Genomic DNA, 22,416 nt, shown 5'->3' with positions numbered 1-22,416 from the left:
GCGGCTCAGCCCCGGGAACCCCCCAGACCCCCACGTCCCTCGCCGGCCCCACGCCCGCCGGCACTCACATCGTCCAGGCTCTTGGTGACGTCGGGCTTGTCGGGGTCCCCGCAGGAGGACATCAGCTCCACGCCCAGGCTGCCCAGCGCGTCCAGCTCGCCCTGCAGCGCGTCGATCTCCTCCCGCAGCGCCTGCGGGACGCCACGGGGCTCGGCCCTCACCGTGCCGGGGGCCGGCTGGGCCATGGGGCTACCTGTGCTGTGGGGCTGGCTGGGCTGCGGGGCTGGAAGGGGCTGGGCGCTGACTGTGCCATGGGGCTGTCTGGGCTATGGGGCTACTCATGCTGTGGGGCCGGACATGCCGTGGGGCTGTCTGGGCTGTGGGGCTACTCGTGCTGTGGGGCTGGACATGCCGTGGGGCTGTCTGGGCTGTGGGACTACCCATGGTGTGGGGCTGCCTGTGCCGTGGGGCTCCCTGTGCTATGGGGCTGCCTGTGCCACGGGGCTGCCCACGCTGTGGGGCTGCCTGTGTCTTGGGGCTGTCTGACCTACGGGGCTCCCTGTGCTGTGGGGCTCCCTGTGCTATGGGTCTGGCCATGCCGTGGGGCTGCCCGTGCCACGGGGCTGCCCACCGAGCGCCCCCCCACCCCGCGGTACCTGCATGGTGCGCAGGCGGGCGCGGATGGCCTCGGGCTCGCCGCCCGCCTCCTCCAGCCCCAGCACCAGCTGCTGGGTGTCGCTGAGCGTCAGCGCCAGCTCGGCCAGGCCCTGCCAGAACCGCTCGGCCAGGGCCAGCAGCTCCCGCAGCCACCGCTCCTGCTCCTGGCAGCGGCCCCGCAGGCTGCCCCAGCGCGACAGCAGCTCCGCCGTCCGCTCCTGGATCCCTGCGGGGCGACAGGGGGACGGGGCTCAGCCCGGGGCTCCTCGGGGCGCCGACGGGGACCCGGCACCCCGACACAGCCCCGCCGGGACGCTCCGGGCGCGGGGACGCACGGCTGTGTCGGTACCTCTGGCAGCGGCATCGGAGTTGGCCGCCTGCATGCTGGCCAGCAGCTCGCCGCCCTGCGCCCGGACGCTCTCCAGGGCCACCCCGAGCTTCTCCAGCTCGCCCAGGGCCAGGCTGTTCTCCCGGATCTGCTCCCGCAGGTGGTCCGTGTCCCCGCGGACCGGGGGCTGGCTCTGCAGCCGGCTCTGCAGCCGCTCCAGGCATTCCAGCAGCAGGTCCATGCGCTCCGTCAGCTGCGGGGACACCGGCCCCGTCACCCGATGGGGAGCCCCGGGGGACCCCAGCCCCCCGGTGCCGTGGCCGTACCTGGCTGTAGCGCGGCAGGGCGTCCTCCAGCAGAGCCGCCGCCTGCCGCACGCGCTCGCGGACACGGCCGTACTGCTCCTCCGCCTCCCGCCAGCGCTGCTGGAACGCGGCGCCCTGCTCCGGGCTCAGCTCCACCAGCTGCGCCGAGACGCGCTGCAGCTTCCCCATCAGGGGCCGGTGCTCGGCGATGGCCTCCCGCAGGCACTGGGGGCAGGGGAAGGGCCGTGGGGGGGCGCAGGGACAGGACGGGGCGCGCAGGGACGTGTCCCGGTGCTGCCGCCGGGCTGAACCCGCACCCTCGCCCGGGCGCAGTCCGTGATGGACAGTGTCCGTGCCCCCCGGCTACCGCACCGGTGCCACCTCGCCCGGGCTCCGCTCACGGCAGATGGTGCCTGTGTGTGCCGGGTACCGCGCCAGTGCCCCCTCCATCCCGTGCACCATCACTCCACTCCTGACACTGCACACGGGCTCGGTTCATGACGGACGGTGCCCAGGCGTGTCGGGTACCGCACCGGTGCCCCCTCGCCCGGGCTCCGCTCATGACGGATGATGCCCACGCACCTTGGGGACCGCACTGGTGCCCCCTCCATCCCACGCGCCGCGGTCTCTCTGCTACCGACCCTGCACACAGGCTCTGCTCATGACGGACGGTGCCCACGCGTGTCGGGTACCGCACCAGTGCCTCCTCGCCTGGGCTCGGTTCATGATGGATGGTGCCCGTGCACCTCGGGTACCGCACCGGTGCCCCCTCCGTTCATGCCCCACCACTCCCGACCCCGCCGAGCGCGTCCCTGCCCTCCCCTTCCCCACCTCCCCCCTCACCTGCAGCAGCGCCTGCTGCTCCTTGAAGGCCTCGTAGCTGATGGCGTTGGGGGAAAGCTGCACCCCGAGGCCCTGCGTCTCCTCCAGCCACGGCGACAGTTCCTGGTGGGCCTCGGCGAACTGGGCCAGCAGGGACTGGGCGTGCTCCAGCTGGACGGCGCAGGCTCCGCAGCGCAGGGAGAGCTGCTCCGTGCGCTCCCGCAGCACCTGCACCGAGGGCTGCGGGGACGGGCGGCTCACCGCGGCGCCAGGGACGCTGGGCGCCGGCAGCGGCAGCAGCAGCCCACCCAGCATCGGTGGCAGCAGCGTCCCCCCGGGCACCAGCGGGCACCACGCGGGTGCCATGCGGGTGTGTTTGGCGCCGTGCGGGTGTGTTTGGCACCATGCAGGTGCTGGGCTCACCTGGAGGCGCAGGCGCAGGGGCTCGGGGCAGGAGCGGAGCAGTGGGTCCGAGACCCCCAGCAGACGCTCCGCCAGCCCCCGGTGGTGCAGGACCTCGGCGGAGAGCAGCTGGAAGGACGGAGGCGTGTGGGTGCCGGGTCCCGCACAGACGGTGGCGGTTCCACCCCATTTTGGGGGGGGGGTCAGGAGCCCAGCGGGGCAGGGACGCAGAGCGGGGTCCCCAGGGACCTCCAGGCACCCCTTTGGGGTGGGGGTACGTGGGGCGCAGCCGGCGCAGACCCACCTTCTGTTCGGAGAGCTGGGAGCGCAGGGCCTGGGCGTCCAGCTGCACGTGGCCGATCTCCTCCAGCCGCTGGCCCAGCCCGGCCAAGTGGGCGAGTTGGGAGTCCAGGATCTGCTCGAACTGCGGGGGAGAGGAGAGGAGACCCCTCAGGGAGGGCAGGAGCACCGGGGCGGCCGCTCCAGGACACCGCCCCCGCCGCTGGTCACCGCCGGCACCTGCTGCCATGACCCGGCGCGCCCCTTCCCCGCCACGCCGGGGAGCGGTGACGGGGGCAGAGAGCGACGGTCGCCAGCGCCCCGCGCCCCGCACCTTCTCCCCGTCGCTGGCGCTGAGCGGGGGCTCCTGGCTGTCCCAGGAGGCCACCTCCTTCTCCAGGCGTCCCAGCCACAGCGCCAGGTCCTCCTGGGCAGTGCCCAGGCGGGAGGAGGCCTCCAGGGTCTGCCCCAGACGGTGCACGGTGTCGGCGCTGCTCTGGCCCAGGATGAGGTACCGCATCCGCAGGGACTCCATCTTCTCCTGCGCCAGCTGGGCCTCCTCCCCTGCGGCAGCACCGCAGCCGGCATCAGCGCGGCCGCTCACGGCGTCCCCGGGGACGGGGACCTGCCGCAACGATGCCTTCCACCCCTCGCCACGGTCCCTCTGTCCCACCTGTCCCCCTCCTCTGCCTCCCCTGGACCCCTTTCCCCCGCAGGAGCCGAAACGCAGCTCCCGGACACCCCCGGCTGCCGGCGCACCCTGTCCCACCGTGCCCTGACCCCCCGTCCCCTCTCCATCCCCCAGGATGCTGCCACCCCCACGGCAACGCCGCGCTCCCGCAGCCGCTGGCAGCCTCACAGCGCCCCGCGGATGCCCATCGCCCGCGGTGCCCGCGGTGCCGGCACCCCCAGCGCTCTCGGTTCCCTCCCTCCCACCTCCCGGCCCCGCAGCCGCCGCCGCCAGCCAACGCCACTCGCCTGTCACCATCTCCAGCACCCGCTGCCCGCTCTCCAGGGCGACGTCCAGCTCTCCCAGCCGCCCGCGGATCTCCTCGCAGAGGGCCTGGGCGAGAGGCTCCGGTGGCAGCCCGTCCCCGCCGTCCCCCAGCCCTCCCCATGGCGCCCGTGCCGCGGCGGGTGCCGGCGCCCACCCGAGCCCTGACCTGGGTTTGCCGGTGGGCGTCCTGCACGCGGGCGACGCAGCCGTCGGCGCGCCAGAGCTGGGCCAGCTGCCGCTCCGTGGCACCGAGCCACTCCTGGAAGGAGTCCACCGCCTCCTGGAAGGCCTGTGCCGCCGGCAGGATCCGCTCCAGGCGGCCGTACCTGCGCCGGGAAGGACGGGTGAGCCGGGGAGGGCGACAGCGGGCGCCGGACCGAGGTGCTGGATGGAGACGCCGCCTGTCCCCCTGCCACCGGGGCCGGGTGGCCAATTCCCAGCTCTGGGGTCCCTCCGTCCCCCGCCCCAAAGGTTCCCACCCCACGTGCGAGGGGGGAGGTGAGGCCGGCACCCCCCGACTGGCCCAGGCAGCGCCGGGAGCACCGCGAGGGGAGGCTGACGGTGCCTGGGCCTTCGTCCCGGTGAGGGGTGGGGACACGGGGACGCAGGATGAGGCAGCCCCTGCCTGGCTCCGTCACCCATCGGCTGCCCGTCCCCGCAGGGCAGGATCCCCCCTGCCCCGCCATCACGCTGCCAACCAGGCTGGGCACCGGCATGGCGACACTGCGGCACGCAGCCACGCTGCTCCGCGCCAGGCCCAGCCGGACCCCAGCTGCCGGCGGCCAAGGACCGGCTCTCGCCCTGGAGCTCCCCGGCCTCATGCCGGAGCAGCGGCAGAACCACGAGACACCGGGGCCAGGAAGGAGGGGAGAGACGTGGCGAGAGCCGGTGCCGGAGCAGAGCCCTCGCCCGCCGCTCGGCACCATGCCCGAACCGCTCCGGACAGAGCCCCTCATTGCCGGCGGTGGGGAGGGCTGGGCAGTGCGGCGACGGCAGCCGGCAGAGCCCGGTGAGGCCATGGAGACCAACCCTGCACCGCGGGCAGCAGGTCTGCGGGGCACAGTGCCGCCCGGCACGGGGGGATGGTGATGGTGCCTCTGCCAGGGCAGCCCCGGCGCCAGGGGCAGAGCGCGCCGGGACGGCACAGGGGGACACAGCACCGCAGACGCTGCCGGGAGTCTCTGTGCCAAGGTCTCGGGCCCGACCCACCTGGCTTCAGCCTCCTGCATCAGCTTGCCCCACTTCTCCCCGAGGCCAGAGATGCCGCCGCCACCCTCGGGTACCGCCGCGGTGCCGGAGCCGTGTGCCGGCGTCACGGGCCTGTCCTGCAGGACCAACTCCACACGCGGCCTCCGCTCCTCCAGCAGCCGCTTCAGGAGCTGCAAGGCAGTGGGGACACGGCGCTGTGCCGGGGACCCGCTCCCTCCCGCACCGCCTCGGCACGGCACGGCGCTGCCGGCAGCCCCAGCGCGGCCGCTCTGCCCCGGCCCCTAATCCCCGGCGGGGAGCGGCGTGGGTGGGACGCGCCGGCCGGGATCCGCCGACCTTCTGCTCCTCCAGCTGCGCCTTCGCCACCTTCACCTCCGCCGAGGGCGGCTTCTGGTTGCCCACCAGCTCCTCCATGTCGGCCACCCAGGCCAGCAGGTTCTCCAGCGTGTCCTGCGCTCGCTCCGCGCCCGCCGCCGCCGCCTCCTCGGGGACAGGGACCGCCCGCGGGGACACCTGGGGAGAGAGGTGCCGTGGGGCAGCCGTGGGGCGGCCGTGGGGCTGGGGTGCGACCCTTTGCACCGCGCCCCATCCAGGAGGCGACGCCGGGGACAGAGGGACCTGGCCCTGCCCCATCGGCCATGCCGGGCTCTCCGCTGACCCACGCTCCTCCTCGGGGCTGGAGGACCCCACAGCAGGGACCACGCACCCCGCGCACCCCTCCGGACCCCCGGCACCCACGGGGCTGCATGGGGCGCAGACCCCAGCGGTGCCGGAGGGCGGTGGGGGGCACATGGCCCGACGCCGGCCCCAGCTGAGACCCGCTTGCGGAGAGCAGCGCGCCGGGGCCGGCACGGCCGTTCCGCAGCGGGGGGTCCCTGCCCGGCGGTCACCTCTGCGGCGTCCGTGTGTCCGGTGCGGCTGCCCACCGCGAGCTCCCCCGCACGCTCCGTCAGCACCGTGACCGTCCGGGTGACCAGGGTCTCGCCGCCCTTCTCGCCGGCCGGGTACTCGGTCACCTCCACGATCTCCGTCACGATGGTCTCCGTCACCTCCGTCACCTCCGTCACCTCCCGGGTGGTGACGGGTTTCCAGGACCAGGTGCCGCGGGGGGCGCCGGCCCGGGGGGGGGTCCAGGCTGCGCCCCCCGCCTGCCCCTTCAGCGGGACGCAGGCGGTGCTGCCGTTGGGCACCGCCACCTCCGACTGGCTGCGCTTCAGCACGGGGCTGCCCGACCCGCTCCAGCCGGCACCGGGCACCGGGCTCCAGCCATTCTCCACCGGCGCCTTCTCCGGCAGCCCCAGCCAGGGCTCTGCCGCGCTCCCGCCGGGCGGCTGCCCCGCGTCCGGCCCCGGCTCACGGAGCTGCGGCTCCCGGAGGAGCTCCTCCGACCGCCGGCTCTTCTCGCCCAGGCAGCTGGGCCGGCTCACCGAGTTCCCCATGGCGCGGGCGCCGGGCCCCCACCTCAGATCCCGGCCTGAAACGAGCCAGGGGGGGAAGGACGCGCGTTATTGCAGCCGCCGCGGGGCTGCGTGACGCCTGGACCCTGGCTCACCCTCGCCCGCGCGGGATTTGGGGGGTCCCACACACCCCCCTGAGCAACGGCACGCGGCGAGCCGGGGACAGGGAGGGACGAGGTCCTGGCCATGGGAGGGAGGGGACCCCGAGGGACGCCCGGCCCTGTCACCCCACGGCTCGGCGTGCGGGGCGCGCGTCTCGTGAGCAGAGGCGGCGGCAGCAGGTACCGGTGGCGGCGGCGGCAGCGCAGGGCGCCCGGCAGACGGGCAGATGCTCCCGCCCAGCACCGCTTTGTGCCGTAAGATTAACGCCAGCGGGGCCGGGAGAAAAGGGCCATCTGTCTGCGGGGCCGGCGAAGGGGGTCTCGGGGGGAGCGGGACCGGGGGCAGCGTCCCTCGGGGGGCACCCACCCGGCGGGGGGGGCGGAGGCAGCGTCCCCACCCTGCCGCAGCCATAAATCCCCCGCGACACCCAGCAGGACCCTCCCACGCCGGAGCCCGCCACAGCCCCACCACAGCCCCACCGCAGTGCCTGGACCCACGGCTGCCTGCGCCTGGACCCACGGCTGCCAGACCCACGGCCGCCCGTACCCAGACCCACAGCCGCCTGCGCCTGGACCCATGGCTGCTCACACCCAGACCCACGGCCGCTCACACCCAGACCCACGGCTGCCTACACTTGGACCCATGGCTGACCATACCCCGACCCACAGCTGCCTGTGCCCGGACCCCCCCACACACGCGCACACCCCCACACACACTTCTCACGGCCCCACGCTGCCGCACGGGCACCGCTGCCGCGCACCGCCCAACAGGCCGAGACCGCAGGGCACCGCGCGCCCACCACCAGCAGGGCACCACCAGGCTCCGCGCCACGCGAACACCCCCGCGTCAGCCGCGCACACGCAGCGGGGCCTGCCCCACGCCTACGGGCACCCGCAGCACCCCGGGGTGCTCGCTCCCGCCTGGCCGGAGCACCTGCAGCCCCCGTGGCGCAGCGCGGCAATCCGTGGCACACCGTGGCACGCATCACGGGCGCAGTCCTCGTGCCCGGGCTGTGCACGCTCGCACACGGCCACAGCGGTGCCCCAACACGCCGGCACACGGGGAGGCTGCGCAGCCCCACGCTGGGGACAGGGATGGGGACAGGGATGGGGGACACGGATTGGGGACAACGGGGCTGGGGACACCAATGGGGACACAAGGCTGGGGACAGGGGTGGGGACACCAACAGGGACACGAGGGTGGGGATGGCGATTGAGACATGGATGGGGACAGGGATGGGGACAGGGATGGGGACAATGGGGCTGGGGACACCAATGGGGACACAAGGCTGGGGACAGGGATGGGGACAGGGATGGGGACAAGGATGGGGACAAGGATGGGGACAACGGGGCCGGGGACACCAATGGGGACACAAGGCTGGGGACAGGGATGGGGACAAAGATGGGGAAAAGGCTGTGGACACGGATAGGGGGACACCGATGGGGACGCTGATGGCGACATGGATGGGGGGATACAGACCAGGACATGGATGGGGACATGGATGGGGACTTGGATGGGGACATGGATGGGGGGACACGGATGGGGGGACACAGACCAGGACATGGATGGGGACAAAGATGGGGAAAAGGCTGTGGACACGGATAGGGGGACACCGATGGGGACACTGATGGGGACATGGATGGGGACATGGATGGGGACATGGATGGGGGGACACAGACCAGGACATGGATGGGGACAGGGCTGGGGACACCGATGCTGGGGACGCGCATGGGGACAGGGCTGGGGAGCGGCAGCGCAGCCCGGGGGGGACCCGCCCGCATCCCCCGCCCCGACCCCCGCCCCCGCGGTCTCCCCCCCCCCCCCCCGCAGGGTCCCCGCCCCGGCGCCCCCCGCCCCCCCCCCGCGCCCCGCACTCACCCCTCGGCGGAGCCGGGCGTCCATGGGGCCGGGGCCGGGCCGGGGGGGCTCCGCCGCCGCCGCCGCCGCCCCCCCCGTTACCGCCGCCCGGGCATCGCCCGCCCCGGCCCCGCCGCCGCCTTTGTGCGCTGCGCGGGGCGGGGGACGGGCGGGGGGACGGGGCGGCCGCGGGGCCGCGGGGGCTGCGGGGGCTCGGGCTGGGCCCGGCCGGCGGGGCCGCCCCCCGCCGCCCCCCGCCCCCGCGTTAACCCCTCGGCCGCCGCCCGGCGCCGTTACCGGGGAAACCCCCGGGGACTCGCAGCCATCCCGGGCGGGGGAGGGGAGCGCCGCGTTCCCACCGGCCGCGGGGGGCGGGACCCCCCCGGGACTTCCCCCCAACCGGCACCGACCCGGGACCCCCCAACTGCACCGACCCGGGACCCCCCCCAACCGGCACCGACCCGGGACCCCCCAACTGCACCGACCCGGGACCCCCCCCAACCGACACCGACCCGGGACCCCCCAACTGCGCCGACCCGGAACCCCCCCCCGCAACTGGCACCGACCCGGGACCCCCCAACCGGCACCGACCCGGGACCCCCCAACTGCACCGAGCCGGGACACCCCCCCAACCGGCACCGACCCGGGACCCCCCCCCAACCGGCACCGGCACCGACACACACGGGGTGGGGGGGGGACGGCCAGGACACCCTGACCGGCACCGACAGACCCGCGGGGGCCGCAGGGACCCCCCCGAACCGGGACCGACCCATACCGGGGGAGCAGCAGGGAGCCCCCCCCCCCGCAACTGGCATTGGGACCCGCACCCTGCACGCACCGCATCCCTTGCAGGCCTGCGCCCCACAGCAGCACAGCCCCATAGCTGTACAGCCCCACGGCAGCACGGCCCCACGGCGGCACGGCCCCACGGCGGCACAGCCCCACAGCAGCACAGCCCCACGGCAGCACGGCCCCATAGCTGCACGGCCCCATAGCTGCACAGCCCCACGGCAGCACAGCCCCACGGCAGCACAACCCCATGGCAGCACGGCCCCACGGCAGCACAGCCCCATAGCGGCTCAGCCCCACGGCAGCACAGCCCCATAGCGGCACAGCCCCACGTGGGACAGACCTGCAGCAGCCCAGCCCCATAGCTGCACAGCCCCACAGCAGCACGGCCCCACAGCCCCTGGCGGGTGCACTGACCCCCAGCTCCAGCCCCCCCCGCCAGTCACGGTGCCCCTCGCCCGGGCTGGGGGGAGCAGGGCAGGGATGGGGCGGTTGGGGCAAAACCCACCCCCCACCCCCCCGAGCCGGGGTCCTCCAGGCCCCGAGACCCCCCACCTCCACCCTGGGGCACGAGGGGCTGGGCGGGAGGGGGCAGGGGGTGCTGGGGGGGGGCGGCTCCCGCCCGGGGAGCACGTGGCGAGACCCCCAGCCCCAGCCCAGCCCCGCAGAGCGGCCCCACGGCGGGCGAGGGGCCCGCGGGACGGGGGTCCTGCCCCACACAAAGGGGAGCGTCGCGCCCCGCTGATGGATGGGGCTCCCCGGGGGCTGCTGCGGGCGGTGGGGGGGGGCCGGGGGCTTTGTCTGCGCCGCTGCCGGAGACGCTGCAGGGAATTAGCGCGTCTCCTGCGGCACGGCGGCAGCATCATCCCCATCCTCATCCTCATCCTCCATCCTCCTCATCCCCATCCTCCTCATCCTCCCCTCCTCCTCCTCCTCTCATCCCCATCCCCACCCCTTCCTCATCCCATCCTCATCCTCCTCCTCCTTCTTCCTCCTCCTCCTCCTCCTCAACCCCATCCCATCCCCTTCCTCATCCCCATCCTCACCTCCCTCCTCCTCATCCTCCCAATCCCCATCCTCATCCTCCTTCCCTCCTCCTCCTCACCATCCTCCTCATCCTCCTCATCCCCATCCTCGTCCTCCTCGTCCTCCTCCTCCTCCTCCCTTCCTTCCTCATCCCATCTTCCCTTCCCCCCCATCCCCATCCTCCTCCTCCTCCACCTCTTCCTCCTCACCATCCTCCTCCTCCTCCTCCCCATCCCCATCCCCTTCCTCATCCCCATCCTCATCCTCCTCCTCCTCCTCCTCTTCCTCCTCACCATCCTCCTCTCCTCCTCCTCCTCCCATCCCCATCCCCTTCCTCATCCCCGTCCTCATCCTCATCCTCCTCATCCCCATCCTCATCCTCCTCCTCCTCCTCACCATCCTCCTCCTCCTCCTCCTCCTCATCCCCATCCACATCCCCTTCCTCATCCTCCTCCTCCTTCTCCTCATCCTCCTCCTCCTCCTCCTCCTCCTTCTCTTCCTCATCATCCTCCTCCTCCTCCTCCTCCTCAACCCCATCCCCATCCCCTTCCTTATCCCCATCCTCATCCTCCTCCTCCTCATCCTCCTCATCCCCATCCTCATCCTCCTCCTCCTCCTCCTCCTCACTATCCTCCTCCTCCTCCTCCTCCTCATCCCCATCCCCATCCCCTTCCTCATCCCCATCCTCATCCTCCTCATCCCCATCCTCATCCTCCTCCTCCTCCTCACCATCCTCCTCCTCCTCCTCCTCCTCATCCCCATCCACATCCCCTTCCTCATCCCCATCCTCATCCTCCTCATCCTCCTCCTCCTCCTCCTCCTTCTCTTCCTCATCATCCTCCTCCTCCTCCTCCTCCTCAACCCCATCCCCATCCCCTTCCTCATCCCCATCCTCATCCTCCTCCTCCTCATCCTCCTCCTCCCCATCCTCATCCTCCTCCTCCTCCTCCTCCTCACCATCCTCCTCATCCTCCTCATCCCCATCCTCATCCTCCTCCTCCTCCTCCTCCTCACTATCCTCCTCCTCCTCCTCCTCCTCATCCCCATCCCCATCCCCTTCCTCATCCCCATCCTCATCCTCCCCGCTCGGCTCCGGCGCCCGCCCGCTGCCCCATGGAGCACCAGGAACTGGGGCTGGCCTGGGGGGGCTGCTCCCCTCCCCTGCCGCCCCACGGCTGGGTCCCCCACCGCCTCCCACCCTCCTCCCCGCTGCCCCACGGGGGCCACGCACGAGCCCTGGGACACCCCCCCGCCCCCCCCGGGCTCGGCCGCCATGCTGGCGAGGTGGCACCGTGGCCACCCCATGGCACCCCCGGCCGCCCCACAGCAGCCGGTGTGGGGCAGGGGGCAACGAGCTCGGCAGCCCCCAGGCACGGCGGTGGCAGGGGGCGACAGGGGGTGTCAGGGGGCGACAGGGGGTGACAGGGGGTGACAGGGGGACCCCGGCGGGGGGGGGAGCGGCAGCTCAGATGCGGGCGGCCCGTGGGCCTGTGCGGGGCCGGGGCTTTGTCTGCGCGGGGCCGCGGCAATGAATGGCCCTTTCAGTTTGTGCCGCCATGTGTGCGGCGGGGCCCGCTGCCCGCCGGGCCCCCGACAAAAGCAGCCGGTGAGGGACGGTTGGGCCGGGGGGGGCCGGGGGCAGCCCCCGCCGCGGGTGCTCCCCGGTGGGGCGACGGGGGCCGCGGCCGGTGCCAGTACTGGCGGGGGGGAGGACGACGGAGGAGCGTTCCCCGGGTCCGGGCTGGGGGGCGAGCAGGGGGCAGGCGAGGTCGGGGCAGCGCGGCACATGGCCGGGCAGGGGGATGCCCCGCGGGGGCAGGGGGACACATTCTTACACACCTCGCACGGCCGCACACCCCACACCTGGGCACGGAGACAGGTGAGCGCGCGCCTTGCACGGCCGCACGCACCCCGTGCACGGCGGCGCACCCCTCGTATGGTCATGCACCCCACGCCTGGGCAGGGGGACACGTGTGCACGCACCTTGCACGGCTGCGCACCCCTCGTACGGCCGCACACCCCGCACGTGGGCACAGAGACACGTGTGCACACCCCGTGCACGGCTGCACACCCCGTGCGTGGCTGCACTCACCTCGCACGGCCACACACCCCACGCCTGGGCATGGAGACGCGTGTGCACGCACCTTGCACGGCTGCACGCATCCCGTGCGTGGCTGCATACCCCTCGTCCGGCCACACACCCCCCACACAGGCAGGGGGACGCAGGTGTGTGCACCTTGCACGGCCGCACACCTCTCACCTGGGCACGGAGACACGTGTGCACACCCCGTGCACGGCTGCACACACTCCCTGCACGGCTGCACACCCCACACATGGGCATGGAGACACGGCTGCACGCCCCGTGCACGGCTGCGCACACTCTGTGCGTGACCGCAGACCCCGTGCGTGGCTGCACTCACGTTGTTCGGTCACGCACCCCACGCCTGGGCAGGGGGACACGGCTGCACGCCCCGTGCGAAGGCAGGGGAACGCGTGTGCACACCCCCTGCACGGCTGCACATCCCACTCCTGGGCATGGAGACAGGTGAGCGCGCGCCTTGCACGGCTGTGCACACCCCGTGCACGGCTGCACACCCCTCGTACGGCCGCACACCCCACTCCTGGGCACGGAGACACATGTGCACGTGCCTTGCACAGCTGTGCACACACCGTGCGCGGCTGCACACCCCACACATGGGCATCGAGACACAGCTGCACCCCCCTTGCATGGCCACACGCATCCTGTGCACGGCTGCGCACCCCTCGTACGGCCGCACACCCCACACGTGGGCATGGAGACATGTGTGCACGCACCACGCGTCTGTGCACGCCCCGTGCACGGCTGCGCACCCCTTCTGCCGCCACACACCCCACTCCTGGGCACGGAGACACGGCTGCACACGCCTTGCACAGCTGTGCACAGCCCGTGCATGGCCGCAGACCCCGTGCGTGGCTGCACTCACGTTGTATGGTCACGCACCCCACGCCTGGGCCGGGGGACACGGCTGCACGCCCCGTGCACGGCTGCACACCCCACTCCTGGGCACGGAGACGCGTGTGCACGCACCTTGCGCGGCTGCGCACCCTGTGCCTGGGCACAGAGACGTGGCTCCCCACCCCGCGCGTAGCTGCACCGTGGCACCGTGGGACATGGCCACCCCCGCAGCCCACGGTGGCCCTGCCGTGGCGGGGCTCGCGCACCAACGCCACAAGCACCATCAGGGCCACGGGCGCAGCTGGCTGCGAGCCCACGGTGGTGGTGTCAGTGGGGGACGAGCCCACGGTGGTGGTGTCAGCGGGGGACGGACCCACGGCGCGGGCAAGTACCCCAAGTCTGGGGAGCGGGAACTGGGTCACCGGGGACCCTGCCTGGCCCGGGGGTGTCACCGGCAGGTGACCGACAGCGTCCCGCTGGCTGTGGCCAAGACCACCCGCCCTTTTGGTGGCCAAGACCTCACCGGCCGCGGTGGAGCCGCGGGCTGGGTTCTGCCCGGCGTCGCGTGCCCGGTGCCGGCGTTACCTGCGTGTCCGTGCCGGGCGGCGGCAGCCTCCTCTCCAGGGCGTCCAGCCATTGCCGCAGCGCCCGCAGCCGCTCCTGCACCTCCGGCCTCCGCGCCGCCCGCCCGCTGCCGAGAGAGCGGGGACACGCGGGGCTGGGGGGGCACGGCCACCCCCACCCTGCCCGGACCCCCGGCACCCCCCGGCTGCCCCGGCACGGGACGGGGGGGGACGGTGCCCGGGGTGCCAGCGCTGCCCGCGGCACCCACCGCAGGGGACGGCGGCTCGATGGGGCTGGGGACCAGGGGCGCTGGGGACCCCAAAGGTGCCCCCGACCGAGAGCACCCCTTACACCCGTCCGGCCACTGGGGACGCCGGGGCAGGTGGCTCCGGGGGGGCTCTGGACACCCCTCGCAGGCTCCCCAGAACCGGCTCGGCCTTGCCCAATGTCCCCGTGTCCCCCGAGCCGTCCCCAGCCCCTTGGCAGGGGACAATCCCGGGGCCGATGGCCTCCGCCGGGTCCGCTGCCGTCGCCTCTCCCCGCATCTGTGACACCGTCAAGGTCAACCCAGCGCCGTCCCGGTGGCCACCGGCTCCCCACGCCAGCACCCAGCGCTCGCCCGGTCCCGTCCCTGCTGGCCCCAAGGGGACATTCCCCGCCCGGGCAGCAGACCCCCGCCGGGGGGAGCAGGATTCACCCCGGCCCCCCTCGCCGCACGCACGTGGAGCGCGGTGGTGGCCGTACCTCTCCGTCTCCTCCGCGTCCGGCAACGGCCCCTCCGCGCGCTCCCCGGGGACACTGGTGTCATCCACAGCGCGGCGCGTCTGGAAGGAGAGAGAGGGACGGGTGGGGACGGGGGGTCGGGACCTGGCAGAGGGGCAGGAGGAGGGGGATCCACCAGCCGCCCCCCGCACAGCGGCGCAGACGTCTCAGGGTGTCACTGCGTCCCCCCGGGGACGGCGTCCCCCGCAGAGGGACAGTCACCGGCACATCACGGAGTCACCAAAGGGTCTGGGTTGAAGGGACCTTAAAGGCCACCCAGTGCCACCCCCTGCCCTGGGCAGGGACACCTCCCACCAGCCCAGGTGGCTCCGAGCCCCGTCCAACCTGGCCTTGAACCCCCCCAGGGATGGGGCAGCCACAGCTTCTCTGGGCAGCCCAAAATTACCCCCAATACGCGCTAATTACTGCCTTGGACACCCCCAGGCCGCACCCGAAGGCCGAGGGAGATGCGCACACGCCTGGGACCCCAGTAATTAACCTGGGACCCCAGTAATTAACCTGTCATTAACCCGGATGAGGCTTTGCCCGGTCGCCCGGCGGAGCGTGAGGAATGGGATCAGCCCGCGGTGCCACCAGGAACCCCGCGGTGGGAAACGGGAGGGCGCGCGGTGCCGGCAGCCGCAGCCCCGGGGGGGTGATGCCGGGTCTGGGGCGGGCTCCAGCCGCCGCGTCCGGCGCGAAGGGCCGCAGGAACGCGCCCAGGGAGGAGGAGGGAGGCGAGAGGCCGCCAGCTCCGAGGGTTTCTCCGGGGGACGGAGGGATCCCAGCGCGAGGGCGGCTGCCGAGGTGCCGGAGAGGCTGCGGCAGCGGGAGGGGAAGCGGGAACGTGGGCGACGGAGGTGCCGGGAGGAGGGTGACGAGCACAAGAGCCGTGCGAGGGCAGGTCCACGCGCGTCCGATGCTGGGCACGGGCTCTGGACCGGAGGACCACGGGCTCGATCAACGGCAGATAAATCTGATCCGATGCAGAAAAATTCCTTCATGGAAAGGGCTGTCGGGCGTTGGAAGAGGCTGCCCAGGGCAGTGGGGGAGTCGCCATCCCCGGAGGGATGGAAAAGCCGGGCAGACGCGGCGCTGAGGGACGCGGGGTAGCGCTGGGTTTGGCAGCGCTGGGCGGATGGTTGGACTCCATGGTCTGAACGGTCCCTTCCGACCTGGACAATTCTCTGATTCTATTCTCCGATTCTATGAAAATCGCCTGCGAAAGGGGCTGCGGGAAGGGCTGAGCTCCCCAGGGACTGAGTGGACCAGACGCCCACCGAGAAGAGGGTCAAGAAGAGACGGACATTTGTTCACAGCCCGAAAACTGGGTAAATACAGAAAAAGGACCATATTCCACCGCGTTGGAAAGGAGGAGTGGTGGCCTCTCCTCAGCTGAGGAGGCCCCGAGCCCTCCTGCCCGCTGGTCCCCGGCCCCAGGAATGAGCCCTCGAGCAACAAGGGGCTTCGGGCTCTTTCACGCTCTCGGCTGAGGCCGAAGGTGCGGGATGTCGGGCCGTTCCTGGTCTCCACTTTGGCTGCTGGTGGGAACTCGCCCCAACACCCTTCCTGCACCGTGACTCCTGCCTCCTCCCCGCCGCCCCGGCTCACGGAGGGACACAAGGACAACCCGGGTGCACCGGGCAGGAAAACAGCGACTCAGATCACCGAGACACAGTGTCACATCCCCTGCCGTGGGGACAGGCTGGGAGAGCTGGGGGGGTTCAGCCTGGGGAAGAGAAGGCTCCGGGGAGACCTTCCAGCCCCTTCCAGGCCCTCAAGGGGCTCCGGGAAAGCTGGGGAGGGACTCTGGAGCAGGGAGGGGAGCCACGGGACGAGGGGGAAGGGTTTTAAACCCAAAGAGGGGAGATTTAGGTTAAAAATAAGGCAGAAATTCTCCATGATGAAGCTGGTGAGCCCCTGGCCCAGGTTGCCCCGAGAAGCTGTGGCTGCCCCATCCCTGGAGGGGTTCAAGGCCAGGTTGGACGGGGCTTGGAGCCACCTGGGCTGGTGGGAGGTGTCCCTGCCCAGGGCAGGGGGTGGCGCTGGGTGGCCTTTAAGGTCCCTTCCCACCCAAACCATTCCACATTCTATCATTCATCCCGCATCCAGCCCCGCTGCCGGAGCCCGATCACGAGGAACTGGCCAGAGGACGCTGCCGCAGGCGGGTGATGGCCGACAGCACTGGGATCCCTGACCACGGCGCCTGGGGAGGGGAACGCTCTTCCCGTGCCCAGCGCCCAGCCCGGGCTGGTGGGGATGGAGCCCTGGTCACTGCTGATGGTTTGTCCCGGCCACGGCGCGGCGTCGCGCCGGCACAGTGCTGGGGATGGGCCACGGGACACGGGGCAACGCAGGCCCCAAAGCAGCGCTGGGCTGCCCACAACGGGGGACAGCCACGAGGGTCCCCGCAGGCACCGCTGGCACACCAGGACGGGCCGGGGGGACCCGCTGGGAACCAGCTCTGCGGGGAGACCTGGGAGTCCTGGGGGACACCAAGTTGCCCGGGGGCCGGCGACGTGCCCTCGTGGCCGACGCGGCCAACGGTCTCCTGGGGGGCACGGAGCAGAGCGTGGCCGGCAGGCGGGGGGAGGTTCATCCTCCCGCTCTGCTCTGCCCTGCCCTGGGGGGGCCACAGCTGGAGCACTGGGGCCGGTGCCGGGCCCCCCAGTTGCGGCGGGACGGGGAACTGCTGGGGAGAGTCCGGCGGGGGCCGCGAGGATGACGAGGGCCGGGAGCGTCTCTGTGCTGAGGAAGGGCCGAGGGATTTGGGTCTCTTCAGCCTGGAAAAAAGACGAGCGAGGGGGGGTCTCGTCAGCGCCGATAAACACTGCAAGGGGGGGCGGCAGCGGGACGGGGCCGGGCTCTTCCCGGTGGTGCCCGGGGCCGGGACGAGGGGCAACGGGCACAAACCGGGACACGGGAAACGCCAAAAAAAGGAGGAAAAAGGTCTTTGGGGCGAGGGCAGCAGAGAGGTGTGGGGTCTCCGTCTCTGGAGATCTTCCAAAGCCGCCTGGACGCACCCAACCTGCTCCGGGTGACCCCGCTGCCGCCGGGGCTGGGACAGGGGGGTCTCTGAAGGTCCCTCCGACCCCTAAAATCCCGGGGTTCTGTGATTTGGAGCTGCCCGGCAGCAGCATCGTGCTGCCTTGGGAGGGGGGCACAGGTCCCGGCACCACCGGCGGCTGCACGGGCTGGAGCATTCACCGTTGGCACTGCCGCCGTCCCCACTGCGTCCCCAGCCTGCAGAGGTGGGGGGACCGGGCTCCGTGCCCCGGAGCGGGGTGGCCCGGGGGGGTCCCAGCGTCCCAGCACGTGCTGGGCATCTTATTGCCCTACAGCGAGGTCCGGCGCCCCAGCGAGGGGGGGGCGTGGGAGAGGCCGTGGCGGCTTTGTGGCAGCCGGGTGAGCGGCACAGCCAGTTCCCAGAGCAGGGGCCGGAGCCAGCAGCGCCCGGGGCAGCGCGCGGTGCGTGCCAGCGGGTCGCCGCGGCCACGCCTGGGACGGCAGCCACGGTCCCCCGCGCTCGGCGGGAGGGTGGATGCGACGGCGCGCGGTGCCCGCTGCCGCCCTGAGAAACCCTCCCTGCGGCAGGGGGACGCGGCACACCAGCATCGGTGTGAGCCGGCGACCGGCCGCACGCTCAGGGGGCACGGGACCCCTCCAGGGCTGACCCACGGCCACGGCCGGCGCGGCGCCCGGCGCTTCGCGTGCCACCGCTCCAACGCTTCCATGCGCGGGGGGGCCGAAAGGGGCGAACTCCGGCCCCGGCGGGGGCGAGCCGAGCTGGCGGCGCATCAAAAACGGGAAGAGAATAGAGTTATCCATCATAATTAGCTCGGCCCAATTACACGCTCGCTCGGACGCTCCCGGCGTGGGGTACGGTGCCGCGGCAGCTGCTCACGGCCCCCTCGGTGGGGAAGGGCGTCCCCTCCGGCAAATGGGGCAGGGGGTCCCAAAGGCTGGGTCCAGGGGAGCCGCTGTGGGGCTGGGGGGGGGTTCTCCCCCCGGGAAGGGGAGCCGGACCCCAGAGACGCCGTGGGGAGGTGAGGGGCTGAGCCGGGGACGCGGAGGGGTCTCGGGGGGTCTCATGGGGTTTGGAGACGTGTCCGGCCTTGAGGGGGGGCAGGAAGGTGGGAAGGGGATGGGGAAAGTGCCGGGGGGGGTCAGGGAATACCTGAGGTGGAGCACGGCCCCGGGCAGGCAGTGCCACCCCCGGGGACCCGTCCCGCTGCCCTCCCCGGACCCATCGTGAGCCCCCCCGGCCCCAGCACAGGGGATGCTCCCCGCGTCCCCCCCGGCTGCATCCAACGGCCACCCCCCGCTGCAGCCGGCAGGGAGGGACGCGGCTGCCGGTGGCAGACGCCCGATGCAATTAACGTCCTCCCAAGCTGCTGCCATCTGTCCCGGCCCCGTCCCGCTGCTGCCGGCCAGACCCCGCCGACACCGGGCGACGCAGGGAGCCGGTGCCGCGCTCCGGTGCCCCCATCGCGGTGACGCCCAGCCTGGGCCGAGCGCTGGTACGTGGCTCGCGGGGCTGGAGAGACTCCTCGAGCCGTCCGTGCCAGCGCCCGCCAACCTCCCGAGCGGCGCCTGTGCCCGCGTCACCCAGCTTTGCCCGGGTTGTCCCTCACAAACCCCGCTGTCCCCCTGCCGGCGGCCCGGCCAGCTCGCCCTTGTCCCCTTGTCCTCGCAGCCCACCAGGGCTCCCCGACCGCGGCCGGCCCAGCCACGCCGGCTCCCGCGCACCCACGGCACAGCCGGCACAGAGCCGCAGGCACGGCCCCAGCACACAGCGGCAAGGGATGGGAGTGCCTGGGGGGCCGGAGCCCCACCGCCGGAGGGACAGATCTGTCCCCGTGTCGAAGCCTCGGGAGCCCCTGCAGCACCGGCTGTGCCCGCACGCCCCGGCCCCAAAACCAGGGACCCGCCGGCACGGGCGGGAGAGACCCCGGCACCGCCACACGGAGCAAACCCTGGCACCGGGAGCAGCGCTGGGGGCAACCCTGCTCTGTGCCAGCAGTGCGGTGCTGGGGGATGCCGGGGCACGGCTGCGCCACACCAGATGCTCCGGTGCCCTGGCACGGCTGCACTGCACCAGTCAGAGCTCTGGTGCCCTGGCACAGCTCCACCATGCTGGTCAGAGCTCTGGTGTCATGGCACAGCTCCACCATGACAGTCAGACCTCCGGTGACCGGGCTTGGCTCCACCACGCCGGTCAGAGCTCCGGTGCCCAGCCATGGCTCCACCACGCCGGTCAGAGCTCCAGTGCCCAGCCATGGCTCCACCGCGCCGGTCAGAGCTCCAGTGCCCAGCCATGGCGCCACCACGCCGGTCAGAGCTCTGGTGCCCCAGTATGGCTCCACCACGCCGGTCAGAGCTCCAGTGCCCAGCCATGGCTCCACCACGCCGGTCAGAGCTCCAGTGCCCAGCCATGGCTCCACCACGCCGGTCAGAGCTCCGGTGCCCAGCCATGGCTCCACCACGCCGGTCAGAGCTCCTGGTGCCCCTGGCTCCACCATGACCCACGGCAGCATGCACCCCGGACGACGCGGCACGTGGCATGAGATGCCCGGATGGCGCGGCACACGGCATGACCGGGAGCCCCCAGCCCGCACTGGCACCGGCCGCGGCGAGGCCGGGCCACGGGCAGCGGCGGGGAGCGAGGGCGAACAGACCACGCGGAGCGGGCGGCTGGTTTCATAGGATCTCTTTTACTGACCTCGCTGGGGAGAGCCATGGGTCCATACTGCATGTTTTACAAACACTCCACGGTATGTACAAGTCAGGTTTTAGTGTTTTGCCCCCCAAAAAAAGAGATGCTTTTGGATTATTGATCAGCCCCAGCCGCCCCGACGGGAAGCGCCTGGGGAATGAGGGGAGCGCAGGGCCCCGAGGGAGCGGGACCCCGGCTCGGGCTGGCCCGTGGACCAGTCGCCCACATCAGCATGTCATGCAAAAGCAAAAGTGGATAATGAGAGTAATAACAACGAACGCTGAGGAGTAACACGACTCGATTCACAGGTGGCAGATGAGAGCGGGCAGGAAGGAGGAGAGGTGCTGCGGCGATCCGCGGCACCGCGCCGGGAGGAGGGGATGCACCGGGGCGAGGGGGAGGGACTACGGCCACCGTAGGGGGCCGAGAGCGGGGGCTACGGCCCCCACAGCCCGAGCTAGCCCGGCCTGGCCACCGCTGCGTCACTTATTGCTTCAGCCCCTGCCCAGGGCCTGGTGGAGCCTGGCGGGGGCCGGGGTCTGCCGGGGGGGCCGGGGCACCCCGCTGCCGGCCAGGGGGCTCCGGTGCGGCCGGGCAGCCCCCGCGCCCTGGCAGCGCGGTGCCGGGTCTCTGCCCGGGGACTCGGCAAGTGCCAAGGGAGAGGGAGCGCGTCCCCGCGTCCTCAAGCGCGGTCCCACTTGCCCCGGGAGGGGGGTACGGGCTCCGTGGCAGCGGTGAGGGGAGTTGGGATGGACATCCAGCAACACTAAAACAAAGCGAACAGAAAAGATGGGATGAGACACGGAGAAGACTGGTCCACGAGATGAAGCCATCGAGCCCAGCCGGCAGAGCCGCGCGCCCGCCCCGCGCCAGCCTGCTCGCCCCCGCGCCGCCTCCGCCACCGACACCGCGGGGCGCAGCGCCGGCCCGGCACAACCACGGCCAGCAAGCCTTCACCGTGGGCCGCCGTATCCCAAACTACTTGGAGGGAGAACGACGCCCGCGGGACACCTCGGTGTCACCGCCGGGAGAACGCAGCGCCCAGCGAAAGCCCCAGCACCAGCCCCGTGCGCCAGCGGCAACCCCGGCTCCGAAGAGAGAGACTGGAAAGGTTGGCGTTACCTGTGCCGGCGAGCGTGGCCGAGGAGCTGCCGCGTCCCACGCTCCCCTCGAGCCCATCCACGACTTGCTGACGCCGGAGACCCAGCTAAGGAACTCGCCCATCGGCACGGGGACTTCTCCGGTGGGACTGGAAAAAGAGGTCTGCCAGAGAGAGAGCGCGTTATCGCGGGCGAAGGGAAGACCGAGAGGGAAGGAATTGCCCCGAGGAGGAAAAGAGGAGTCCGGATTGACGCGGATCCGCCTTTTTAATGACAAGAGAGCACGCCGGGCTGCCGCAGCGTCCCACGACCCGCCCCGGGCACCGGGGGTCCCGCGGCCTCCGCGCCCCTCCGGGGGGTCCAGAGAGCCCCCGCGGCAAGGGGCGGCATGGCCGGGCAGCGGCTGGGTCTGGGCGCAGGAAGCTTTGGCAGCGCCGGCTCCGCCGAGCGCGGGCTCTGGCGGCCGCCTGTCAACTCAGGAAGCCAGGTCAGCGGTAAGAAATGAACCTTGTGCGGAGCACTTCCCAGATACACGGAGAGACAGACAGACAGACAGACGGGCGGGCGGGCGGGCAGCGGCAGGCGCGGCCACGCCGGCACGCGGCGGCACCAGCCACGCCGGCGGGGAGAGCCAAGCGCGGCGGCAGCATCCCGGCGGGCTGGCGGAGGCGGCGGCGGGCGCGCGGCGAAGCCCCTCAGCGGGCGAAGCGGCGGCAGGTCCCTCCGCGCGGCGCAGAAGCAACCGGCAGCGCCAGCGCGCACTTACGGTCATGGCACCGGCTCTGCGGTGCGGTGATGTGCCGGGAGGCCAAGGCGGGGAGCCGGGGCAGCTGCGGGGCCGGGGTGCAGAGACCCCCCCTCGCCGCACTGTGCCGTGCCATGCCGAGGGCGGCTGGAAGGGGTCTGGGCGACAGCTCCGGCGCCGGTGTGGAGGGTCTGGATGTCCGGTGCGGAGCCGGTGATGTCCTCCTCCATCCCGCTGGCTGCGGCGCGCCGCGGGGACAGGGTGGTCTCCTCCTTCGGGGTGCGGGGGGGTGACGCCGTCGGGGTTAATTACAAACGAGTCGCTCAGTGGTTAGATGAAGATGACGGAACTGGTGTCCGGCTCT

General features: G+C 72.4%; 1 protein-coding gene across 1 annotated transcript in view; it reads right to left on the bottom strand.

The window, feature by feature from the left end:
* Positions 1–22,416, bottom strand: part of PLEC (plectin) — a 72,225-nt gene that overhangs the window by 14,567 nt on the left and 35,242 nt on the right. Inside the window, exons 33-57 of the mRNA XM_074573571.1 lie at positions 22,176–22,324; positions 21,330–21,570; positions 20,906–20,973; positions 19,450–20,185; positions 18,170–18,277; positions 16,921–17,042; positions 15,022–15,310; positions 14,081–14,553; positions 13,689–13,856; positions 13,432–13,564; positions 11,929–12,093; positions 8,437–8,668; positions 5,890–6,473; positions 5,336–5,512; positions 5,000–5,169; positions 3,957–4,116; positions 3,772–3,856; positions 3,128–3,357; positions 2,819–2,938; positions 2,536–2,643; positions 2,134–2,352; positions 1,312–1,515; positions 1,007–1,238; positions 657–883; positions 69–191 (exon numbers count right to left, since the gene is read on the bottom strand). Coding sequence (XP_074429672.1) covers positions 69–191; positions 657–883; positions 1,007–1,238; positions 1,312–1,515; positions 2,134–2,352; positions 2,536–2,643; positions 2,819–2,938; positions 3,128–3,357; positions 3,772–3,856; positions 3,957–4,116; positions 5,000–5,169; positions 5,336–5,512; positions 5,890–6,473; positions 8,437–8,668; positions 11,929–12,093; positions 13,432–13,564; positions 13,689–13,856; positions 14,081–14,553; positions 15,022–15,310; positions 16,921–17,042; positions 18,170–18,277; positions 19,450–20,185; positions 20,906–20,973; positions 21,330–21,570; positions 22,176–22,324 — 5,523 coding nt within the window. The remainder of the gene's footprint in view (positions 1–68; positions 192–656; positions 884–1,006; positions 1,239–1,311; positions 1,516–2,133; positions 2,353–2,535; positions 2,644–2,818; positions 2,939–3,127; positions 3,358–3,771; positions 3,857–3,956; positions 4,117–4,999; positions 5,170–5,335; positions 5,513–5,889; positions 6,474–8,436; positions 8,669–11,928; positions 12,094–13,431; positions 13,565–13,688; positions 13,857–14,080; positions 14,554–15,021; positions 15,311–16,920; positions 17,043–18,169; positions 18,278–19,449; positions 20,186–20,905; positions 20,974–21,329; positions 21,571–22,175; positions 22,325–22,416) is intronic.

This window comes from Larus michahellis, chromosome 2 (assembly GCF_964199755.1).
Source record: "Larus michahellis chromosome 2, bLarMic1.1, whole genome shotgun sequence".
NCBI lineage: Eukaryota > Metazoa > Chordata > Aves > Charadriiformes > Laridae > Larus > Larus michahellis.
Note: the sequence above shows the minus strand (reverse complement) of the source record. Positions and strands in the feature narration are given on the sequence as shown.